The 26,176-nt window shown below is 50.7% G+C and overlaps 1 protein-coding gene across 5 annotated transcripts in view; it reads left to right on the top strand.

Moving 5' to 3' along the window:
• The window catches only part of ube2f (ubiquitin-conjugating enzyme E2F (putative)), a 253,275-nt gene extending 227,390 nt beyond the window's left edge, over window positions 1-25,885 (top strand). For 4 of the 5 annotated variants that reach the window (XM_085985594.1, XM_085985591.1, XM_085985593.1 and 1 more), the window contains 3 exons: window positions 22,483-22,515; window positions 23,298-23,360; window positions 25,576-25,885. In XM_085985594.1, coding sequence (XP_085841720.1) covers window positions 22,483-22,515; window positions 23,298-23,360; window positions 25,576-25,626 — 147 coding nt within the window. In that variant the 3' untranslated portion in view covers window positions 25,627-25,885. The remainder of the gene's footprint in view (window positions 1-22,482; window positions 22,516-23,297; window positions 23,361-25,575) is intronic. The other variant, XM_085985592.1, reaches the window with a different exon arrangement.
• Window positions 25,886-26,176: the final 291 nt, after the last annotated feature.

The raw sequence follows: 26,176 nt of genomic DNA, 5'->3' as shown, positions 1-26,176 counted from the left end.
GTGGACACGTTTCTCTGAGGTACTGGGGGCAGTGGACACGTTTCTCAGATACTGGGGGGAGTGGACACGTTTCTCAGTGAGATACTGGGGGCAGTGGACATGTTTCTCTCAGACTGAGGGCAGTTGACACATTTCTCTGAGATACTGGGGGCAGTGGACACGTTTCTCAGTGAGGTACTGGGGGCAGTGGACGCGTTTCTCCGTGAGATACTGGGGGGAGTGGACACGTTTCTCAGATACTGTGGGGAGTGACAGGGTAACACAAAGAATTCGACCCAACACAATCGTCGCTAAGCAAAAGGAAAAATATCTGACATATTGGGCAGAAACAACAAAAACCCAAAGCAAACTCAATTGCTACTTGGCCCTAAACAGACAATACAACATAGCTGATTACCTGACCATGGTAAAGGATAACAAACTGAGAAGAACCTTGACAAGGTACAGACTTAGCGAACATAGCCTAGCGATCGAAAAAGGCAGACACAGGCAGACCAGGCTGCCAAGAGAAGACAGGATATGCTCTCACTGCAGTCAGGGAGTAGTTGAGACAGAGATGCACTTCCTCACAGCCTGTGGAAAATATCAGGACATCAGGGAGAATTTTTACCAAAAATTCTCACAAATATGCCCTGATTTCAGAAATCTGAATGACAACCAAAAACTCCCATTCCTACTGGGAGAGGAGAGAAGCTGTGTAACACTGGCGGCACACTATGTTACAGCTTGCCATGAACAGAGGGACAACCAGTAAACTAAGAAAAGAATATATATAAACAATGCGAATGTATATTTATACACTCAGGGATATACCTGTTTATACACTGTATGAATAGAACTGCGTTTATGTGCTCAACCATAAATGTATTTTGATGCTTTGGCAACATAAGATGTAACTTATCATGCCAATAAAGCGATTTGAATTGTGAATTGTGAATTGAGTGGACACATTTCTCTGATACTGGGGGAGTGGACACATTTCTCTGATACTGGGGTAGTGGACACGTTTCTCAGTGAGATACTGAGGGCAATGGACACGTTTCTCAGTGAGATACTGGGGCAGTGGACATGTTTCTCAGTAAGATACTGGGGGGAGTTGACACGTTTCTCTGAGATACTTGGGTAGTGGACACGTTTCTCTCATACTGGGGACAGTGCACATGTTTCCCAGTGAGACACTGGTGAGAGTGGACAAGTTTCTCAGTGAGATCCTGGGGGCAGTTGTCATGTTCTCTCAGTGAGATACAGCAACAATGGACACGTTTCTCAGTGAGATACTGAGGGCAGTGGACACATTTCTCCGTGAGATACTGGGCGCAGTGGACACGTTTCTCTGCCATACTGGGCGTAGTGGACACGTTTCTCTCCGTGAGATACTGGGGGCAATGGACACGTTTCTCAGTGACATACTGAGAGCAGTAGAGACGTTTCTCAGTGAGATACTGGAGGGAGTGGACACGTTTCTCGGAGATACTGGGGAGTGGAAACGGTTCTCAGTGAGATGCTGGGGAGTGGTCACGTTTCTCAGTGAGATACTGGGGGGAGTGGACACATTTCTCAGTGAGATACTGAGGGCAATGGACACGTTTCTCAGTGAGATACTGAGGGCTGTGGACACGTTTCTCAGTGAGATAGTGGGTGAGTGGACACGTTTCTCTGAGATACTGGGGGGAGTAGACACATTTCTCTGAGTTACTGGGGTAGTGGACACGTTTCTTAGTCAGATACTGGAGGCAGTGGACACGTTTCTCCATGAGATACTGGGGGCATGTTTCTCAGTGCGTACCTCGGGACAGTGGACACGTTTCTCAGATACTGGGGTAGTGGACCCGTTTCTCAGTCAGATACTGGGGGCATTGGACACGTTTCTCTGAGATACTGGGTGGAGTGGACACGTTTCTCTGATTCTGGGGGCAATGGACACGTTTCTCAGTGAGATACTGGGGGCAGAGAACACGTTTCTCTCACATACTGGGGACAGTGCACACATTTCTCAGTGAGATACTGGGGCAGTGGACATGTTTCTCTGAGATACTGGGGGCAGTGGACACATTTCTCAGTGAGATACTTGGGGTGTTGACACGGTTGTCAGTGAGATACGGGGCAGTAGAGACGTTTCTCAGCGAGCTACTGGAGGGAGTGGACACGTTCCTCAGTGAGATACTGGGGGGAGTGGACACGTTTCTCTGAATACTGGGGGGAGTGGACACGTTTCTCTGAATACTGGGGGCAGTGGACACGTTTCTCCGTGAGATACTGGGGGCACGTTTCTCAGTGAGATACTGGAGGCAGTGGACACGTTTCTCAGTGCGTACCTGGAGGAAGTGGACACGTTTCTCAGTGATATACTGGGGGAGTGGACACATTTCCCTGACATACGGGGCGCAGTGGACACGTTTCTCTCAGATACTGGGCGCAGTGGACACGTTTCTCAGTGAGATACTGGGGGCAGTGGACACGTTTCTCAGATACTGGGGGCAGTGGACACGTTTCTCAGTGAGATACTGAGGGCTGTGGACACGTTTCTCAGTGAGATAGTGGGTGAGTGGACACGTTTCTCTGAGATACTGGGGGGAGTGGACACATTTCCCTGACATACGGGGCGCAGTGGACACGTTTCTCTCAGATACTGGGCGCAGTGGACACGTTTCTCAGTGAGATACTGGGGGCAGTGGACACGTTTCTCAGATACTGGGGGCAGTGGACACGTTTCTCAGTGAGATACTGAGGGCTGTGGACACGTTTCTCAGTGAGATAGTGGGTGAGTGGACACGTTTCTCTGAGATACTGGGGGGAGTAGACACATTTCTCTGAGTTGCTGGGGTAGTGGACATGTTTCTTAGTCAGATACTGGAGGCAGTGGACACGTTTCTCCATGAGATACTGGGAGCATGTTTCTCAGTGCGTACCTGGGGACAGTGGACACGTTTCTCAGATACTGGGGTACTGGACCCGTTTCTCAGTCAGATACTGGGGGCATTGGACACATTTCTCTGAGATACTGGGTGGAGTGGACACGTTTCTCTGATTCTGGGGGCAGTGGACACGTTTCTCAGTGAGATACTGGGGGCAGAGAACACGTTTCTCTCTCATACTGGGGACAGTGCACACATTTCTCAGTGAGATACTGGGGCAGTGGAAACGTTTCTCTGAGATACTGGGGGCAGTGGACACATTTCTCAGTGAGATACTTGGGGGAGTTGACACGGTTGTCAGTGAGATACAGGGGGCAGTAGAGACGTTTCTCAGCGAGCTACTGGAGGGAGTGGACACGTTCCTCAGTGAGATACTGGGGGGAGTGGACACGTTTCTCTGAATACTGGGGGCAGTGGACACGTTTCTCAGTGCGTACTTGGAGGAAGTGGACACGTTTCTCAGTGATATACTGGGGGTGTGGACACATTTCCCTGACATACGGGGCGCAGTGGACATGTTTCTCTCAGATACTGGGCGCAGTGGACACGTTTCTCAATGAGATCCTGGGGGCAGTGGACACATTTCTCAGTGAGATACTTGGGGAAGTTGACACATTTCTCAGTGAGATCCTGGGGGAAATGGACACGTTTCTGAGTGAGGTACTGGGAGAGTGGACATGTTTCTCAGATACTGGGGGCAGTGGACCCGTTTCTCAGTTAGATACTGGGGGAGTGGACACGTTTCTCAGATACTGGGGTAGTGGACCCGTTTCTCAGTGAGCTACTGGGGGAGTAGAGACGTTTCTCCGTGAGATCCTGGGGCAGTGGACACGTTTCTCTCAGATACTGGCGGCAGTGGACACGTTTCTCTGAGGTACTGGGGGGAGTGGACACGTTTTTCAGTGAGATACTGGGGACAGTGGACACGTTTCTCCATGAGATACTGGGGGCAGTGGACACGTTTCTCAGTGAGAAACTGGGGGCAGTGGACACCTTTCTCAGTGAGATACTGGGGGCAGTGGACACGTTTTTCAGTGCGTACCTGGGGGCAGTGGACACGTTTCTGAGTGAGGTACTGGGGGCAGTGGACACGTTTCTCAGTGAGGTACAGGGGACAGTGGACACATTTCTCACTGAGGTACTGGGGGCAGTGGACACGTTTCTGCATGAGATACTGGGGGCACGTTTCTCAGTGATATACTGGGGGCAGTGGACACGTTTCCCTGACATACGGGGCACAGTGGACACGTTTCTCAGATACTGGAGAGAGTGGACACGTTTCTCCAGTGAGATACTGGGGGCGGTGGACACGTTTCCCAGTGAGATACTGGGCGGAGTGGACACGTTTCTCTGAGATACCCGGGAGGGAGTGGACATGTTTCTCTCAGATACTGGGGCAGTGGACACGTTTCTCCAGTGAGATACTGGGGGCAGTGCACACGTTTCTCAGTGAGATCCTGGGGACAGTGGACACGTTTCTCAGTGAGATACTGAGGGCTGTGGACACGTTTCTCAGTGAGATAGTGGGTGAGTGGACACGTTTCTCGGTGAGATACTGGGGGGAGTGGACACGTTGCTCAGTGAGATACTGGGGTAGTGGACATGTTTCTCACTGAGATACTGGGCGGAGTGGACACGTTTCTCTGAGATACCCGGGAGGGTGTGGACATGTTTCTCTCAGATACTGGGGACAGTGCACACATTTCTGAGATACTGGGGCAGTGGACACGTTTCTCAGTGAGATACTGAGGGCTGTGGACACGTTTCTCAGTGAGATAGTGGGTGAGTGGACATGTTTCTCAGTGAGATACTGGGGGGAGTGGACACGTTGCTCAGTGAGATACTGGGGGGAGTGGACATGTTTCTCCATGAGATACTGGGGGCATGTCTCTCAGTGAGATACTGGGGGCAGTGGACACATTTCTCTACGTACCTGGGGGCAGTAGACACGTTTCTCCATGAGATACTGGGGCAGTGGACACGTTTCTCAGTGAGATACTGGGGAGAGTGGACACGTTTCTCCAGTGAGATCCTGGGGGCAGTGGACACGTTTCTCTGAGATACTGCGGGCTGTGGACACGTTTCTCAATGAGATCCTGGGGGCAGTGGACACGTTTCTTTGACATACTAGGCGCAGTGGACACATTTCTCAGGTAGATACTGGGGGCAGTGGACACATTTCTCAGTGAGGTACTTGGGGCAGTGGACACGTTTCTCATTGAGATACTGTGGGAGTGGACACCTTTCTCAGATACTGGGGTAGTGGACCCGTTTCTCAGTGAGATACTGGGGGCAGTAGAGATGTTTCTCAGTGAGATACTGGAGGGAGTGGACACGTTTCTCTCAGATACTGGGAGAGTGGACACGTTTCTCCAGTGAGATCCTGGGGGCAGTGGACACGTTTCTCAGTGAGATCCTGGAGGCAGTGGACACGTTTCTCAGTGAGATACTGGGGGGGAGTGGACGCTTTTCTCAGATACTCGGGGCAGTGGACACGTTTCTCAGTGAGATACTGGGGGGAGTGGACACGTTTCTCATTAAGATCCTGGGGGCAGTGGACACATTTCTCAATGAGATACTGGGGGCAGTGGACACATTTCTCTGAGATACTGGGGGCAGTAGAGACGTTTCTCTGAGTTACTGGGGTTGATGGTGGATAGGCAATGGCAAACATTCAAAGACCACATGGATGAACTACAGAATTTGTTCATCCCAGTTTGGCATAAAAATAAAACAAAAAAGGTGACTCACCCGTGGCTAACGAGGGAAATTAGGGATAGCATAAGATCCAAGGAGAGGACATATAAATTGGCCAGAAAAGCAGTAAACCTGAGGATTGGGAGCAGTTTAGGATTCAACAAAGGAGGACAAAGGGATTAATTAAGAAGGGGAAAATAGAATATGAGAGTAAGCTTACAGGGAACATAAAAACTGACTGTAAAAGCTTTTATAGATATGTGAAGAGAAAAAGATTGGTGAAGTCAAGCATAGGTCCCTTGCAGTCAGAATCGGGAATTTATAATGGGGAACAAAGAAATGACAGACCAATTAAATACATATTTTGGTTCTGTCTTCGCAAAGGAGGACACAAATAACCTCCCAGAGATGTCAGGGAACATAGGGTCTGATGAAAGGGAGGAACTGAAAGAAATCAGTATTTGTAGGGAAATGGTGTTAGGGAAATTGATGGGATTGAAAGCCAATAATTCCCCAGGGCCTGATAATCTACATCCTAGGGTACTTAAGGAAGTGGCCCTAGAAATAGCAGATGCATTGTTGATAATCTTCCAACATTCGATGGAATCTGGAACAGTACCCATGGATTGGAGGGTAGCTAATGTTACCCCACTATTCAAAAAAGGTGGTAGAGAGACAATGGGGAATTACAGACTGGTAAGCCTGACATCGGTAGTGGGGAAAATGCTGGAGCCCATTATAAAAGATGTAATAGCAGAACACTTGGAAAGCAGTGACAGGACCGGACAAAGTCAACATGGATTTACAAAAGGTAAATCATGCTTGACTAATCTACTGGAATTTTTTGAGGATGTAACTGGTAAAATAGATAAGGGAGAACCGGTGGATGTGGTGTATTTGGACTTTCAGAAGGCTTTTGATAAGGTCCCGCATAAGAGATTAGCGTGTAAAGTTAAGGCACATGGGATTGGGGGCAAGGTATTGACTTGGATAGAGAACTGGTTGGCAGACAGAAAGCAAAGAGTTGGAATAAACGGGTCTTTTTCCGAGTGGCAGGCAGTGACTAGTGGGGTACCACAGGGATTGGTCCTTGGACCCCAGCTATTCACAATATATATTAATGATCTAGACAAGGGAACTAGATGTGATATCTCCAAATTTGCAGATGACACAAAGCTGGGTGGGCGTGTGTGCTGTGAGGAGGATGCTGAGAAACTCCAGGATGATTTGGATAGGTTGGGTGATTGGGCAAAAGCATGGCAGATGCAATATAACGTAGATAAATGTGAGGTTATCCACTTTGGTGTCAAAAACAGGAAAGCACATTATTATCTGAATGGCAATAGATTGGGAGAAGGGGAAGTGCAACGAGATCTGGGTGTCCTTGTGCATCAGTCGCTGAAGGTAAGCATGCAGGTGCAGCAGGCGGTTAAGAAGGCAAATGGTATTTTGGCCTTCATAACGAGAGGGTTTGAGTACAGGAACAAGGATGTCTTGCTGCAGTTGTGCAGGGCTTGGTGAGTCCACACCTTGAGTATTGTGTGCAGTTTTGGTCGCTTTATCTGAGGAAGGATGTTCTTGCCATGGAAGGAGTTCAGCGAAGATTCACCAGGCTGATACCTGGGATGGCAGGAATGGCGTATGAGGAGAGATTGGGACGATTGGGCTTGTACTCGCTGGAGTTCAGAAGAATGAGAGGGGATCTTACTGAAACTTAGAAAATTCTGACAGAACTGGACAGACTAGATGCAGGAAGGATGTTCCCGATGGTCGTGGAGTCCAGAACCAGGGGTCACAGTCTAAGGATAAGGGGTAAGCCATTTAGGACAGAAATGAGGAGGAATTTCTTCACCCAGAGAGTGGTGAACCTGTGGAATTCTCTACCACAGAAGGCAGTAGAGGCCAATTCATTAAATATATTCAAGAAGGAGTTGGCTATATTTCTTAAGGCTAAAGGGATCAAGGGGTATGGGGAGAAAGCAGGGACCGGGTACTGAAATTGGATGATCAGCCGTGATTGGATTGAATGGCGGAGCAGGCTCGAGGGGCCGAATGGCCTACTCCTGCTCCTATTTTCTATGTTTCTCAGTGAGATAGTGGGGGAGTGGACACGTTTCTCAGTGAGATCCTGGGGGCAGTGGACACGTTTCTCAGTGAGATCCTGGGGGCAGTGGACACGTTTCTCAGATACTGGGGCAGTGGACACGTTTCTCAGTGAGATCCTGGGGGCAGTGGACACGTTTCTCAGTGAGATCCTGGGGGCAGTGGACACGTTTCTCAGTGAGATCCTGGGGGCAGTGCACACGTTTCTCAGTGAGATCCTGGGGGCAGTGGACACGTTTCTCAGTGAGATAGTGGGGCAGTGGGCACGTTTCTCTGCGATACTAGGGTAGTGGACACGTTTCTCAGTGAGATACTGGGGGCAGCAGACACGTTTCTCTGCGATACTGGGGTAGTGGACACGTTTCTCAGCGATACTGGGGTAGTGGACACGTTTCTCAGTGAGATACTGGGGGCAGTTGACATGTTTCTCTGATGCAGGGGGCAGTGGACACGTTTCTCAGTGTGATACTGGGGACAGTGGACACGTTCCTCAGTGAGATACTGGGGGCGTGGACACGTTTCTGAGTGAGATACTGCGACGGTGGACACGTTTCTCAGTGAGATACTGGGGGCAGTGGACAAGTTTCTCAGATACTGGGGTAGTGCACCTGTTTCTCGGTGAGATACTGGGTAGTGGACACGTTTCTCGGTGAGATACTGGGGGCAGTGGACACGTTTCTCAGATACTGGGGCCAGTGGACACGTTTCTCAGTGAGATACTGGGGCAGTTGATACGTTTCTCAGTGAGATACTGGGGCAGTGGACACGTTTCTCAGTGAGATACTTGGGGCAGTGGACACTTTTCTCGGAGATACTGGGGGCAGTGGACAAGTTTTGCTGAGATACTGGGGGGAATGGACACGTTTCTCTGAGATACTCGGGGGAGTGGACACGTTTCTCAGTGTGATACTGGGGGCAGTGGACACGTTTCTCAGTGAGATACTGGGGGCAGTGGACACTTTTCTCAGATACTGGGGTAGTGCACATGTTTCTCGGTGAGATACTGGGGTAGTGGACACGTTTCTCTGTGACATTCCGGAGCAATGGAAACGTTTCTCAGTGAGATACGGGGGGAGTGAACACGTTTCTCGGTGAGATACTGGGGGCAGTGGACACGTTTCTCAGTGAGATACTGGGGGCAGTGGACATGTTTCTCTGAGATACGTTTCTCAGATACTGGGGGCAGTGGACACGTTTCTCAGACGCTGGGGCTAGTGGACACGTTTCTCCGTGAGATACTGGGGACGGTGGACACGTTTCTCAGTGATACTGGGAGCAGTGGACACGTTTCTCAGTGAGATACTGGGGCAGTGGACACGTTTCTCAGTGAGATACTGGGGCAGTGGACACGTTTCTCAGTGAGATACTGAGGCAGTGGACACGTGTCTCAGTGAGATGCTGGAGGCAGTGGACATGTTTCTCCGTGCGATATTAGGGGCAGTGGACACGTTTCTCTGAGATACTGGGGGCAGTGGACACGTTTCTCAGTGAGATACTTGGGGCAGTGGACTCTTTTCTCGGAGATACTGGGGGCAGTGGACAAGTTTCGCTGAGATACTGGGGGGAATGGACACGTTTCTCTCAGATACTGGAGGCCGTGGACATGTTTCTCAGAGATTCTGGGGGCAGTGGACACGTTTCTCAGTGAGATACTGGGGGCAATGGCCACGTTTCTCAGTGAGATACTGGGGGCAGTGGACACGTTTCTCAGTGAGATACTGGGGGCAGTGGACACGTTTCACAGTCAGATACTGGGGGCAGTGGACACGTTTCACAGTCAGATACTGGGGGCAGTGGGCACGTTTCTCAGATACTGGCGGCAGTGGACACGTTTCTCAGTGAGATACTGGGGCAGTGGACACGTTTCTCTGAGATACTGGGGCAGTGGACACGTTTCACAGTGACATACTGGGTGCAGTGGACACATTTCTCAGATACTGGGGACAGTGGACACATTTCTCTGTGAGATACTGGGTAGTGGACACCTTTCTAGGTAAGATACTGGAGCAGTGGACACGTTTCTCTGACATTCCGGGGGCAATGGAAACGTTTCTCAGTGAGATACCGGGGGAGTGAACACGTTTCTCCATGAGATACTGGGGCAGTGGACACGTTTCTCAGTGAGATACTGGGGGCAGTGGACACGTTTCTCTGCGATACTGGGGATAGTGGACACGTTTCTCAGTGAGATACTGGGGGCAGTTGACATGTTTCTCTGATGCTGGGGGCAGTGGACACGTTTCTCAGTGTGATACTGGGGGCAGTGGACACGTTCCTCAGTGAGATACTGGGGGCGTGGACACGTTTCTCAGTGAGATACTGCGACGGTGGACACGTTTCTCAGTGTGATACTGGGGGCAGTGGACACGTTTCTCAGATACTGGGGTAGTGCACATGTTTCTCGGTGAGATACTGGGTAGTGGACACGTTTCTCGGTGAGATACTGGAGGCAGTGGACACGTTTCTCGGTGAGATACTGGGGGCAGTGGACACGTTTCTCTGACATTCCGGGGGCAATGGAAAAGTTTCTCAGTGAGATACTGGGGGCAGTAGACACGTTTCTCTGAGATTCTGGGGGCAGTGGACACGTCTCTCAGTGAGATACTCGGGGGAGTGGACACGTTTCTCAGTGAGATACTCGGGGGAGTGGACACGTTTCTCAGTGAGATACTGGGGGCAGTGGACACATTTCTCAGTGAGATACTCGGGGGAGTGGACACGTTTCTCAGTGAGATACTGGGGCAGTTGACACGTTTCTCAGAGAGATACTGGGGGCAATGGACACGTTTCTCTGAGATACTGGAGGCAGTGGACACATTTCTCTGAGATACTGGGGCAGTGGACACGTTTCTCTGACATTCCGGGGGCAATGGAAACGTTTCTCAGTGAGATACTGGGGGCAGTAGACACGTTTCTCAGTGAGATACTGAGGGGAGTGGACACGTTTCTCAGTGAGATACTGGGGGCAGTGGACACGTTTCTCAGATACTGGGGACAGGGGACGCGTTTCTCAGATACTGGGGGCAGTGGACACGTTTCTCAGTGAGATACTGGGGCTGTGGACACGTTTCTCAGTGAGATACTGGGGCAGTGGACACGTTTCTCACAGATACTGGGGCAGTGGACACATTTCTCAGATATTGGGGCTGTGAACACTTTTCTCAGTGAGATGCTGGAGGCAGTGGACACGTTTCTCAGTGAGATACTGGGGCAGTGGACACGTTTCTCTGAGATACTGGGGGCTGTGAACACGTTTCTCATACTGGGGGCATGGACACGTTTCTCAGATACTGGGGGCAGTGGACGCGTTTCTCAGATACTGGGGCTAGTAGACACGCTTCTCTGAGATACTGGGGCAGTGGACACGTTTCTCAGTGAGATACTGAGGCAGTGGACACGTTTCACAGTGACATACTGGGGGCAGTGGACACATTTCTCAGATACTGGGGCTGTGAACACGTTTCTCAGTGAGATGCTGGAGGCAGTGGACATGTTTCTCCGTGCGATATTAGGGGCAGTGGACACGTTTCTCTGAGATACTGGGTGCAGTGGACACGTTTCTCTGAGATACTGGGGGCAGTGGACACATTTCTCAGTGAGATACTTGGGGCAGTGGATACTTTTCTCTGAGATACTCGGGGTAGTGGACACATTTCTCAGTGAGATACTCTGGGGAGTGGGCACGTTTCTCAGTGAGATACTGGGGCAGTTGACACGTTTCTCAGTGAGATACTGGGGACAATGGACACGTTTCTCAGATACTGGGGGCAGTGGACACGTATCTCAGATACTGGGGGCCGTGGACACGTTTCTCAGATACTGGGGGCAGTGGACACGTTTCTCCGTGCGATATTAGGGGCAGTGGAGACGTTTCTCTGAGATACTGGGGGCAGTGGACACGTTTCTCTGAGATACTGGGGGCAATGGACACGTTTCTCGGAGATACTGGGGGCAGTGGACACGTTTCTCAGTGAGATACTTGGGGCAGTGGACACGTTTCTCAGTGAGATACTGGGGGCAGTGGACACGTTTCTCTGAGATACTCGGGGGAGTGGACACGTTTCTCTGAGATACTGGGGTAGTGGACACATTTCTCAGTGAGATACTCGGGGGAGTGGGCACGTTTCTCAGTGAGATACTGGGGGCAGTGGACACGTTTCACAGTGAGATACTGGGGGCAGTGGACACGTTTCACAGTGAGATACTGGGCGCAGTGGACACGTTTCTCAGCTACTGGGGCCAGTGGACACGTTTCTCTGAGATACTGGGCCAGTGGACACGTTTCTCTGAGATACTGGGGCAGTGGACACGTTTCACAGTGACATGCTGGGGGCAGTGGACACATTTCTCAGATACTGGGAGCAGTGGACACATTTCTCAGATACTGGGGGCAGTGGACACATTTCTCGGATACTGGGGGCAGTGGACACGTTTCTCAGATACTGGGGGCAGTGGACGCGTTTCTCTCAGATACTGGGGACAGTGGACACATTTCTCTGAGATACTGGGTAGTGGACACGTTTCTAGGTGAGATACTGGGGCAGTGGACACGTTTCTCTGACATTCCGGGGGCAATGGAAACGTTTCTCAGTGAGATACGGGGGGTGTGAACACGTTTCTCCGTGAGATACTGGGGCAGTGGACACGTTTCTCAGTGAGATACTGGGGGGAGTGGACACGTTTCTCAGTGAGATACTGGGGGCAGCAGACACGTTTCTCTGCGATACTGGGGTAGTGGACACGTTTCTCAGTGAGATACTGGGGGCAGTTGACATGTTTCTCTGATGCTGGGGGCAGTGGACACGTTTCTCAGTGTGATACTGGGGACAGTGGACACGTTCCTCAGTGAGATACTGGGTAGTGGACACGTTTCTCGGTGAGATACTGGGGCAGTGGACACGTTTCTCTGACATTCCGGAGCAATGGAAACGTTTCTCAGTGAGATACAGGGGGAGTGAACACGTTTCTCGGTGAGATACTGGGGGCAGTGGACACGTTTCTCAGTGAGATACTGGGGGCAGTGGACATGTTTCTCTGAGATACGTTTCTCAGATACTGGGGGCAGTGGACACGTTTCTCAGATACTGGGGGCAGTGGACACGTTTCTCAGATACTGGCGGCAGTGGACGCGTTTCTCAGACGCTGGGGCTAGTGGACACGTTTCTCAGTGAGATACTGGGGGCAGTGGACACGTTTCTCAGTGAGATACTGTGTGCAGTGGACACGTTTCTCCGTGAGATACTGGGGACGGTGGACACGTTTCTCAGTGTGATACTGGGGGCAGTGGACACGTTTCTCAGTGAGATACTGGGGGCAGTGGACAAGTTTCTCAGATACTGGGGTAGTGCACCTGTTTCTCAGTGAGATACTGCAACGGTGGACATGTTTCTCAGTGTGATACTGGGGGCAGTGGACACGTTTCTCAGTGAGATACTGGGGCAGTGGACACGTTTCTCAGTGAGATACTGGGGCAGTGGACACGTTTCTCAGTGAGATACTGGGGCAGTGGACACGTTTCTCAGTGAGATACTGAGGCAGTGGACACGTGTCTCAGTGAGATGCTGGAGGCAGTGGACATGTTTCTCCGTGCGATATTAGGGGCAGTGGACACGTTTCTCTGAGATACTGGGGGCAGTGGACACGTTTCTCAGTGAGATACTTGGGGCAGTGGACTCTTTTCTCGGAGATACTGGGGGCAGTGGACAAGTTTCGCTGAGATACTGGGGGGAATGGACACGTTTCTCTCAGATACTGGAGGCCGTGGACATGTTTCTCTGAGATACTCGGGGGAGTGGACACGTTTCTCAGAGATTCTGGGGGCAGTGGACACGTTTCTCAGTGAGATACTGGGGGCAGTGGACACGTTTCACAGTCAGATACTGGGGGCAGTGGACACGTTTCTCAGATACTGGCGGCAGTGGACACGTTTCTCAGTGAGATACTGGGGCAGTGGACACGTTTCTCTGAGATACTGGGGCAGTGGACACGTTTCTCTGAGATACTGGGGCAGTGGACACGTTTCACAGTGACATACTGGGTGCAGTGGACACATTTCTCAGATACTGGGGACAGTGGACACATTTCTCTGTGAGATACTGGGTAGTGGACACCTTTCTAGGTAAGATACTGGAGCAGTGGACACGTTTCTCTGACATTCCGGGGGCAATGGAAACGTTTCTCAGTGAGATACCGGGGGAGTGAACACGTTTCTCCATGAGATACTGGGGCAGTGGACACGTTTCTCAGTGAGATACTGGGGGGAGTGGACACGTTTCTCCGTGAGATACTGGGGATAGTGGACACGTTTCTCAGTGAGATACTGGGGGCAGTGGACACGTTTCTCTGCGATACTGGGGATAGTGGACACGTTTCTCAGTGAGATACTGGGGGCAGTTGACATGTTTCTCTGATGCTGGGGGCAGTGGACACGTTTCTCAGTGTGATACTGGGGGCAGTGGACACGTTCCTCAGTGAGATACTGGGGGCGTGGACACGTTTCTCAGTGAGATACTGCGACGGTGGACACGTTTCTCAGTGTGATACTGGGGGCAGTGGACACGTTTCTCAGATACTGGGGTAGTGCACATGTTTCTCGGTGAGATACTGGGTAGTGGACACGTTTCTCGGTGAGATACTGGGGGCAGTGGACACGTTTCTCGGTGAGATACTGGGGGCAGTGGACACGTTTCTCTGACATTCCGGGGGCAATGGAAACGTTTCTCAGTGAGATACTGGGGGCAGTAGACACGTTTCTCTGAGATTCTGGGGGCAGTGGACACGTCTCTCAGTGAGATACTCGGGGGAGTGGACACGTTTCTCAGTGAGATACTCGGGGGAGTGGACACGTTTCTCTGAGATACTGGGGCAGTTGACACGTTTCTCTGAGATACTGGAGGCAGTGGACACGTTTCTCAGATACTGGGGGCAGTGGACACGTTTCTCAGATACTGGGGGCAGCGGACATGTTTCTCTGAGATTCTGGGGGCAGTGGACACATTTCTCAGATACTGGGGCTGTGAACACGTTTCTCAGTGAGATGCTGGCGGCAGTGGACATGGTTCTCCGTGCGATATTAGGGGCAGTGGACACATTTCTCAGTGAGACACTGCGGGCAGTGGACACGTTTCTCTCAGATACTGGTGACAGTGCACATGTTTCTCAGTGAGATACTGCGGCAGTGGACACGTTTCTCTGACATTCCGGACCAATGGAAACGTTTCTCAGTGAGATACGGGGGGAGTGAACACGTTTATCGGTGAGATACTGGGGGCAGTGGACACGTTTCTCTGAGATACGTTTCTCAGATACTGGGGGCAGTGGACACGTTTCTCAGATGCTGGGGCCAGTGGACACGTTTCTCTGAGATACTGGGGCAGTGGACACGTTTCACAGTGACATACTGGGGCAGTGGACACGTTTCTCAGTGAGATACTGGGGCAGTGGACACGTTTCACAGTGACATACTGGGGGCAGTGGACACATTTCTCTGAGATACTGAGGCCAGTGGACACGTTTCTCTCAGATACTGGGGACAGTGCACATGTTTCTCTGTGAGATACTGGGGACAGTGCACATGTTTCTCTGTGAGATACTGGGGCAGTGGACACGTTTCTCTGACATTCCGGGGGCAATGGAAACGTTTCTCAGTGAGATACTGGGGGCAGTAGACACGTTTCTCAGTGAGATACTGAGGGGAGTGGACACGTTTCTCAGTGAGATACTGGGGGCAGTGGACACGTTTCTCAGTGAGATACTGGGGGCAGTGGACACGTTTCTCAGATACTGGGGACAGGGGACGCGTTTCTCAGATACTGGGGGCAGTGGACACGTTTCTCAGTGAGATACTGGGGCTGTGGACACGTTTCTCAGTGAGATACTGGGGCAGTGGACACGTTTCTCACAGATACTGGGGCAGTGGACACATTTCTCAGATATTGGGGCTGTGAACACTTTTCTCAGTGAGATGCTGGAGGCAGTGGACATGTTTCTCCGTGCGATATTAGGGGCAGTGGACACGTTTCTCTGAGATACTGGGGGCAGTGGACACATTTCTCATACTGGGGGCATGGACACGTTTCTCAGATACTGGGGGCAGTGGACGCGTTTCTCAGATACTGGGGCTAGTAGACACGCTTCTCTGAGATACTGGGGCAGTGGACACGTTTCTCAGTGCGATACTTGGGGCAGTGGATACTTTTCTCTGAGATACTGGGGGCAGTGGACACGTTTCTCTGAGATACTCGGGGGAGTGGGCACGTTTCTCAGTGAGATACTGGGGGCAGTGGACACGTTTCACAGTGAGATACTGGGGGCAGTGGACACGTTTCACAGTGAGATACTGGGGGCAGTGGACACGTTTCACAGTGAGATACTGGGGCAGTGGACACGTTTCTCAGTGAGATACTGGAGGCAGTGGACATGTTTCTCCGTGCGATATTAGGGGCAGTGGAGACGTTTCTCTGAGATACTGGGGGCAATGGACACATTTCTCTGAGATACTGGGTGCAGTGGACACGTTTCTCTGAGATACTGGGGGCAATGGTCACGTTTCTCGGAGATACTGGGGGCAGTGGACACGTTTCTCAGTGAGATACTTGGGGCAGTGGACACGTTTCTCAGTGAGATACTTGGGGCAGTGGACACGTTTCTCAGTGAGATACTTGGGGCAGTGGATACTTTTCTCTGAGATACTGGGGGCAGTGGACACGTTTCTCTGAGATACTCGGGGCAGTGGACACGTTTCTCAGTGAGATACTGGGGCAGTGGACACGTTTCACAGTGACATGCTGGGGGCAGTGGACACATTTCTCAGATACTGGGAGCAGTGGACACATTTCTCAGATACTGGGGGCAGTGGACACGTTTCTCAGATACTGGGGGCAGTGGACACATTTCTCGGATACTGGGGGCAGTGGACACGTTTCTCAGATACTGGGGGCAGTGGACGCGTTTCTCTGAGATACTGGGTAGTGGACACGTTTCTAGGTGAGATACTGGGGCAGTGGACACGTTTCTCTGACATTCCGGGGGCAATGGAAACGTTTCTCAGTGAGATACGGGGGGTGTGAACACGTTTCTCCGTGAGATACTGGGGCAGTGGACACGTTTCTCAGTGAGATACTGAGGGCAGTGGACACGATTCTCAGATACTGGGGATAGTGGACATGTTTCTCAGTGAGATACTAGGGATAGTGGACACGTTTCTCAGTGAGATACTGGGGATAGTGGACACGTTTCTCAGTGAGATACTGGGGATAGTGGACATGTTTCTCTGAGATACTGGGGGCAGTGGACACGTTTCTCTGAGATACTGGGGGCAGTGGACACATTTCTCAGTGACATACTGGGGGCAGTGGACACATTTCTCAGTGACATACTGGGGGCAGTGGACACATTTCTCATACTGGGGTGGACACATTTCTCAGATACTGGGGGCAGTGGACACGTTTCTCTGAGATACTGGGGCAGTGGACACGTTTCTCAGTGAGATACTGAGGGGAGTGGACACGTTTCTCAGTGAGATACTGGGGGCAGTGGACACGTTTCTCAGTGAGATACTGGGGGCAGTGGACACGTTTCTCAGATACTGGGGACAGGGGACGCGTTTCTCAGATACTGGGGGCAGTGGACACGTTTCTCAGTGAGATACTGGGGCTGTGGACACGTTTCTCAGTGAGATACTGGGGCAGTGGACACGTTTCTCACAGATACTGGGGCAGTGGACACATTTCTCAGATATTGGGGCTGTGAACACTTTTCTCAGTGAGATGCTGGAGGCAGTGGACATGTTTCTCCGTGCGATATTAGGGGCAGTGGACACGTTTCTCTGAGATACTGGGGGCAGTGGACACGTTTCTCAGTGAGATACTGGGGCAGTGGACACGTTTCTCTGAGATACTGGGGGCTGTGAACACGTTTCTCATACTGGGGGCATGGACACGTTTCTCAGATACTGGGGGCAGTGGACGCGTTTCTCAGATACTGGGGCTAGTAGACACGCTTCTCTGAGATACTGGGGCAGTGGACACGTTTCTCAGTGAGATACTTGGGGCAGTGGATACTTTTCTCTGAGATACTGGGGGAAGTGGACACGTTTCTCTGAGATACTCGGGGGAGTGGACACGTTTCTCAGTGAGATACTGGGGTAGTGGACACATTTCTCAGTGAGATACTCGGGGGAGTGGGCACGTTTCTCAGTGAGATACTGGGGGCAGTGGACACGTTTCACAGTGAGATACTGGGGGCAGTGGACACGTTTCACAGAGAGATACTGGGGCAGTGGACACGTTTCTCAGTGAGATACTGGAGGCAGTGGACATGTTTCTCCGTGCGATATTAGGGGCAGTGGAGACGTTTCTCTGAGATACTGGGTGCAGTGGACACGTTTCTCTGAGATACTGGGGGCAATGGTCACGTTTCTCGGAGATACTGGGGGCAGTGGACACGTTTCTCAGTGAGATACTTGGGGCAGTGGACACGTTTCTCAGTGAGATACTTGGGGCAGTGGATACTTTTCTCTGAGATACTGGGGGCAGTGGACACGTTTCTCTGAGATACTCGGGGGAGTGGACACGTTTCTCTGAGATACTGGGGCAGTGGACACGTTTCTCAGTGAGATACTGGGGCAGTGGACACGTTTCACAGTGACATGCTGGGGGCAGTGGACACATTTCTCAGATACTGGGAGCAGTGGACACATTTCTCAGATACTGGGGGCAGTGGACACGTTTCTCAGATACTGGGGGCAGTGGACACATTTCTCGGATACTGGGGGCAGTGGACACGTTTCTCAGATACTGGGGGCAGTGGACGCATTTCTCTCAGATACTGGGGACAGTGGACACATTTCTCTGAGATACTGGGTAGTGGACACGTTTCTAGGTGAGATACTGGGGCAGTGGACACGTTTCTCTGACATTCCGGGGGCAATGGAAACGTTTCTCAGTGAGATACGGGGGCAGTGGACACGTTTCTCAGTGAGATACTGGGGGGAGTGGACACGTTTCTCAGTGAGATACTGAGGGCAGTGGACACGATTCTCAGATACTGGGGATAGTGGACATGTTTCTCAGTGAGATACTAGGGATAGTGGACACGTTTCTCAGTGAGATACTGGGGATAGTGGACACGTTTCTCAGTGAGATACTGGGGATAGTGGACATGTTTCTCTGAGATACTGGGGGCAGTGGACACATTTCTCAGTGACATACTGGGGGCAGTGGACACATTTCTCAGTGACATACTGGGGGCAGTGGACACATTTCTCATACTGGGGGCAGTGGACACATTTCTCAGATACTGGGGGCAGTGGACACGTTTCTCTCAGATACTGGGGCAGTGGACACGTTTCTCAGATACTGGGGACAGTGGACGCGTTTCTCAGATACTGGGGGCAGTGGACACGTTTCTCTGAGATACTGGGGCAGTGGACTCGTTTCTCAGTGAGATACTGGGGCAGTGGACACGTTTCTCAGTGAGATACTGGGGCAGTGGACACGTTTCACAGCGACATACTGGGGGCAGTGGACACGTTTCTCAGTGAGATACTGGGGCAGTGGACACGTTTCACAGTGAGATACTGAGGCAGTGGACACGTGTCTCAGTGAGATGCTGGAGGCAGTGGACATGTTTCTCCGTGCGATATTAGGGGCAGTGGACACGTTTTTCTGAGTTACTGGGGGCAGTGGACACGTTTCTCTGAGATACTGGGTGCAGTGGACACGTGTCTCAGTGAGATACTGGAGACAGTGGACACGATTCTCGGAGATACTGGGGGCAGCGGACACGTTTCTCAGTGAGATACTTGGGGCACTGGACACTTTTCTCGGAGATACTGGGGGCAGTGGACAAGTTTCACTGAGCTACTGGGGGGAATGGACACGTTTCTCTGAGATACTCGGGGGAGTGGACACGTTTCTCAGTGAGATACTGGGGTAGTGGACACGATTCTCAGTGAGATACTGGAGCAGTGGGCACGTTTCTCTGAGATACTGGGGGTAGTGGACGCGTTTCTCAGTGAGATACTGGGGCGGTGGACACGTTTCTCTCATACTGGGGACAGTGCACATGTTTCTCTGAGATACTGGGGGCAGTGGACACGTTTCTCTGAGATTCTGGGGGCAGCGGACACGTTTCTCAGTGAGATACTGGGGGCAGTGGACACGTTTCTCAGATACTGGGGACAGTGGACGCGGTTCTCAGATACTGGGGGCAGTGGACACGTTTCTCAGTGCGATACTGGGGCAGTGGACACATTTCACAGTGACATACTGGGGGCAGTGGACACATTTCTCAGATACTGGGGGCAGTGGACACATTTCTCAGATACTGGGGGCAGTGGACACATTTCTCAGATACTGGGGGCAGTGGACACGTTTCTCAGATACTGGGGGCAGTGGACACGTTTCTCAGATACTGGGGGCAGTGGACACGTTTCTCAGTGAGATACTGGGGCAGTGGACACGTTTCTCAGTGAGATACTGGGGCAGTGGACATGTTTCTCCGTGCGATATTAGGGGCAGTGGACACGTTTCTCTGAGATACTGGGGGCAGTGAACACGTTTCTCAGTGAGATACTGGGGACAGTGGACATGTTTCTCTGAGCTACTGGGGGCAGTGGACACGTTTCTCAGTGAGATACTCGAGGGAGTGGACATGTTTCTCTGAGATACTGGAGCAGTGGACACGTTTCTCTGAGATACTGGGGGCAGTGGACACGTTTCTCAGTGAGATACTGGGGACAGTGGACATGTTTCTCTGAGCTACTGGGGGCAGTGGACACGTTTCTCAGTGAGATACTCGAGGGAGTGGACATGTTTCTCAGTGAGATACTGGGGCAGTGGACATGTTTCTCTGTGAGATACTGGAGCAGTGGACACATTTCTCAGATACTGGGGCTGTGAACACGTTTCTCAGTGAGATGCTGGAGGCAGTGGACATGTTTCTCCGTGCGATATTAGGGGCAGTGGACACGTTTCTCTGAGATACTGGGGGCAGTGAACACGTTTCTCAGTGAGATACTGGGGCAGTGGACACATTTCTCAGATACTGGGGGCAGTGGACACATTTCTCAGATACTGGGGGCAGTGGACACGTTTCTCTGAGATACTGGGTAGTGGACACGTTTCTAGGTGAGACACTGGGGCAGTGGACACGTTTCTCTGACATTCCGGGGGCAATGGAAACGTTTCTCAGTGAGATACTGGGGCAGTGGACACGTTTCTCAGTGAGATACTGGGGATAGTGGGCACGCTTCTCAGTGAGATACTGAGGGCAGTGGACACGATTCTGACATTCTGGGGACAGTGGACACGTTTCTCAGAGATACTAGGGATAGTGGACATGTTTCTCAGTGAGATACTGGGGATAGTGGACACGTTTCTCTGAGATACTGGGGGCAGTGGACACGTTTCTCAGTGAGATACTGTGGGGAGTGGACACGTTTCTCAGTGAGATACTGGGGCCAGTGGACACGTTTCTCAGTGAGATACTGGGGGCAGTGGACACGTTTCTCAGTGAGATGCTGGAGGCAGTGGACACGTTTCTCAGTGAGATACTGGGGCAGAGGTCATGTTTCTCCGTGCTATATTAGGGGCAGTGGACACGTTTCTCTGAGATACTGGGGCAGTGGACACGTTTCTCTGAGATACTGGGGCAGTGGACACGTTTCTCCATGAGATACTGGAGGCAGTGGACACGTTTCTCGGAGATACTGGGGGCAGTGGACATGTTTCTCTGAGATACTGGAGGCAGTGGACACGTTTCTCGGAGATACTGGGGGCAGTGGGCACGTTTCTTTGAGATACTGGGGGCAGTGGACACGTTTCTCTGAGATACTGGGGCAGTGGACACGTTTCTCTGAGATACTGGGTGCAGTGGACACGTTTCTCGGAGATACTGGGGGCAGTGGGCACGTTTCTTTGAGATACTGGGTGCAGTGGACACGTTTCTCGGAGATACTGGGGGCAGTGGACACGTTTCTCAGTGAGATACTGGGGCAGTGGACATGTTTCTCTGAGATACTGGGTGCAGTGGACACGTTTCTCGGAGATACTGGGGGCAGTGGACACGTTTCTCAGTGAGATACTGGGGCAGTGGACATGTTTCTCTGAGATACTGGAGGCAGTGGACACGTTTCTCGGAGATACTGGGGGCAGTGGACACGTTTCTCAGTGAGATACTTGGGGCAGTGGACACGTTTCTCTGAGATACTGGAGGCAGTGGACACGTTTCTCGGAGATACTGGGGCAGTGGACACGTTTCTCAGTGAGATACTTGGGGCAGTGGACACGTTTCTCGGAGATACTGGGGGCAGTGGACAAGTTTCGCTGAGATACTGGGGCAGTGGACACGTTTCTCTCAGATACTGGGGCAGTGGACACGTTTCTCGGAGACACTGGGGCAGTGGACACGTTTCTCAGTGAGATACTTGGGGCAGTGGACACGTTTCTCGGAGATACTGGGGGCAGTGGACAAGTTTCGCTGAGATACTGGGGGGAATGGACACATTTCTCTCAGATACTGGGGCAGTGGACACGTTTCTCTGAGATACTCGGGGGAGTGGACACGTTTCTCAGTGAGATACTGGGGTAGTGGACACATTTCTCAGTGAGGTAAGGGGTTAAAGTATAAGGGGGCAACTAATGAGTTGTTCAGAGAGCTGCAGAACTGCTCACCCGAGAGGCACATTAGCTTTGTTTGTCCTCTGCTCCAGCTTTATGCACTGTTACTTCACAATGTAATTCACCTCCTATATCTTTCCTCACAGGATGTGGTCTGGGGATTGAATTCCTTATTTACTGTAAGTATCTAAACTGGCCCAAATTATGTACAGTTAAGAATATGCTCTGCTTTGGATCATTCATGTGTGGTGTGAATGTACATAGAATAGAGCAGTAAGTGCTTTCTTCTGTTCCATGCACCATTAACCTTTTCAGTCACAACTAGCATGAAAGGCTTTGTAACTGAATCAATAATATCGGCTGCTAAGTTCCCCATCTAAAACTACTTAAAAGATTTAATTCACACAAAATCCATCTGTGACCTAAGATACCCAGGAGTGAATTACAGACTGGAATCTAATCGAGAGATTTGAGGGTTTTATATAGAGAATAACATATACCCTGGAGTGAGTTACAGGCTGGATCTAATCAAAGGGTTGGGGTGGGGTACGCTGCTGGGATGTGGTTCCACAGGCACCTTCTGGCACATCACACTGGTGGCCATTCTTGGCATGTGAACCCAGCCAGTGAGTGTCAGCTGCCTAATGGACCAGTGGTGACATCACAGTCAAGCTTGATCCTGTCTTCACCCAGTGTGCGCACGTGTACTTTCCAGCAGCCCTGGGCAGACTTCCCTTGATAACTGAGGGCACTGGGGCTAATTCCAGCTGAGAGCAGCTAACTCAACACAGAGCAGGGATGGAACAAAGCACCTTCCTGCTTACATGGTTCAGTGTTGTATCACTTTCTCGCAGAAACTCCCTGCTATTGGAGCACTGCCTTGTGTAAGGTTTAGTTTAGGTCTGATGAATGACCTTAAAGAGCTGCTAGCATTGACCATTCCTCTCTTCGTCTGCCACAGGATCTCTTAAATTTTGATGATCCCCTGAATTTTGAAGCTGCAGAACAACACCTGCGTGACAAGGTGGGTCAGTCTGTGTGGTAATGGATCACTTTCCTTGCACAACACCAAAGATTGCAAATCACAGGCTCTGCATACGTCTGTGTGGTGTTATGTGGGGGGGCGGGGGGTGGAGGGGTGCGCTGTGGTGTTACGGGGGGGTCCTGTGGTGTGTTATCGGGGGTGGATCTGTGTGGTGTTGCGGGCTGGGGGATCTGTGTGGTGTTACGAGGCAGGTCTGTGTGGTGTTACTTCTGGGGGGGGTTGGGGGGGGGGGAGAGGATTTTGTGTGGTGTTACGGGGGGGCTCCTGTGGTGTGTTACAGGGGGTGCGTCTGTGTGGTGGTGCGGGCGGGGGGATCTGTGTGGTGTTACGAGGCAGGTCTGTGTGGTGTTACTTCTGGGGGGGGTGGGGGGGAGAGGATTTTGTGTGGTGTTATGGGGGGGCTCCTGTGGTGTGTTACAGGGGGTGCGTCTGTGGTGGTGCGGGCGGGGGGATCTGTGCAATGTTACGAGGCAGGTCTGTGTGGTGTTACTTCGGGGGGGGGGGAGAGGATTTTGTGTGGTGTTACGGGGGGTGCGTCTGTGTGGTGGTGCGGGCGGGGGGATCTGTGCAATGTTACGAGGCAGGTCTGTGTGGTGTTACTTCGGGGGGGGGAGAGGATTTTGTGTGGTGTTACGGGGGGTGCGTCTGTGTGGTGGTGCGGGCGGGGGGATCTGTGCAATGTTGCGGGTGGGGGGGGCGGCAGTTATCTGTGTGGTGTTACAGGGATCATAGAATGATACACCACAGAAGGAGGCCATTCGGCCTGTCATGCCTGTGCTGGCTCTTTGGTCGAGCTATCCAATTAATCCCTGCTCTTTCCCCATAGCCCTGTAATATTTTTTCCCTTTAAGTATTTATCCAATTCACTTTTGAAGGTTACTATTTAATCAGATCCACCACTCTTTCAGGCAGTACATTCCAGATCACAACTACTCGCTTTGTAAAAAAAAATGTTTCCTCCTGTCGCCTCTGATTCTTTTGCCAATCACCTTAAATCTGTGTCCTCTGGTTACCGACCCTTCTGCCAGCAGAAACAGTTTCTCCTTATTTACTCTATCAAAACCATTCATGATTTTGAACACCTCTATCAGATTTCCTCTTAACCTCCTCTGCTCTAAGGAAAACAACCCCAGCTTCTCCAGTTTCTCCACATAACTGAAGTCCCTCATCCCTGGTACCATTCTTGTAAATCTCTTCTGCACCCTCCCAAGGCCTTGACATCCTTGCTAAAGTGTGGTGCCCAGAATTGAACACAATACTCCAGCTGAGGCCTAACCAATGTTGTATAAAGATTTAGCATAACTTCCTTGCTTTTTGTACTCTAGGCCTCTATTAATAAAGCCCAGGATTCCATATACTTTTTAACAGCCTTCTCAACTTGTCCTGCCGCCATCAACGATTTGTGTACATACACCACTGGGTCTCTCTGTTCCTGCACCCCCTTTAATATTGTACCCTTTATTTTATATTGCCTCTCCTCATTCTTCCTACTAAAATGTATCACTTTACACTTATCTGCGTTAAATTTCACCTGCCATGTGTTTGGTCATTTCACCAGCCTGTATGTCCTCCTGAAGTCTGCTATTATCCTTTTCACTGTTTACAATATTTCAGAGTTTTGTATCATCTACAAACTTTGAAATTATACCCTGTGTACCCAAGTCCAGGCCATTAATATATATCAAAAAGAGCAGTGGTCCTAATGCTGACCCCTGGGGGACACCACTGTGTACTTTCCTCCAGTCTGAAAAACAACCATTCACCACTACTCTCTGCTTTCTGTCTCTTAGCAATTTGGTATCCATGCTGCCACTGCCTCTTTAATCCCATGGGCTTTAATTTTGCTAACAAGTCTATTAAGTGGTACAAACGCCTTTTGAAAGTCTATATACTCAGCATCAACCGCACTACCCTCATCAACCCTCTCCATTACTTCATCAAAGAACTCAATCAAGTTAATCAAACTCGATTTTCCTTTAACAAATCTGTGCTGACTTTCATTTATTAGCCCATACTTTTCTAAATGCCAATTAATTTTGTCCCGCATTATTTCCCCACCACCGACATTAGGCTGACAGGCCTGTAGTTGCTGTGTTTATCCCTCTCCCCTTTTTTAATGGGTCTGATTTACTAAGGATGAGCATCTGTTATGTAAAGTCCTTGATGTCTCACTGTTTCTGTATTGACCCTGTAGGAGGACTTTCGGAGTAAAGTGCAGGATTATATTAAGCGCTTTGCAAGATGATCACATGAGCTGCCTTATGGGACACTTTACTTCAAGCTGTAGAAGCCGAGTCTTCTGATGTCGATCATCAATTAAACACTGGATTGTGGCGGTCCAGTAACAGTGTTGTTATGAAGAAGAGAGGCTGTTGGTGCTACTTTGAATTCCGCGTCAGTACAGTACAGCAAGTGATGGGCAACTTTGGGCTAAGATTCAAGAATAATTACTTTTATTGTGGCAAAATAGTCAGGTTTTCTTCAATTATAAGGATTGTACAGAGCATCTGGAGTCTGTCTCTTTACTGATTGAGTCACAAAGGACAGTTTTTCTAGTGTAATCTGGTGTGGTTTGGAAACTACATTATTTTGCAACAAATGTCATAAGACAAAAGTGTTTGAAGCATTAACAGCATGTGGCTTGCAAATATTAAACAACTGTGTGTGGGGAAAACCCAGCAAGCAACACTTGAGCCAGTGTCTTTATCCTCGGGGGGGACTTGGTCCCACAGCTCCCATTTGGTCAATTAATGGATAAAGTACGTCTGTTGGTGCAGATGTGAATTGAATCTGTT

The sequence above is a fragment of the Somniosus microcephalus genome, chromosome 4, assembly GCF_052327205.1.
Source record: "Somniosus microcephalus isolate GS21.2 chromosome 4, FLI_Smic_1.0, whole genome shotgun sequence".
Taxonomy (NCBI): Eukaryota; Metazoa; Chordata; class Chondrichthyes; order Squaliformes; family Somniosidae; genus Somniosus; species Somniosus microcephalus.
This window is presented reverse-complemented; position numbering and strand designations above follow the sequence as displayed.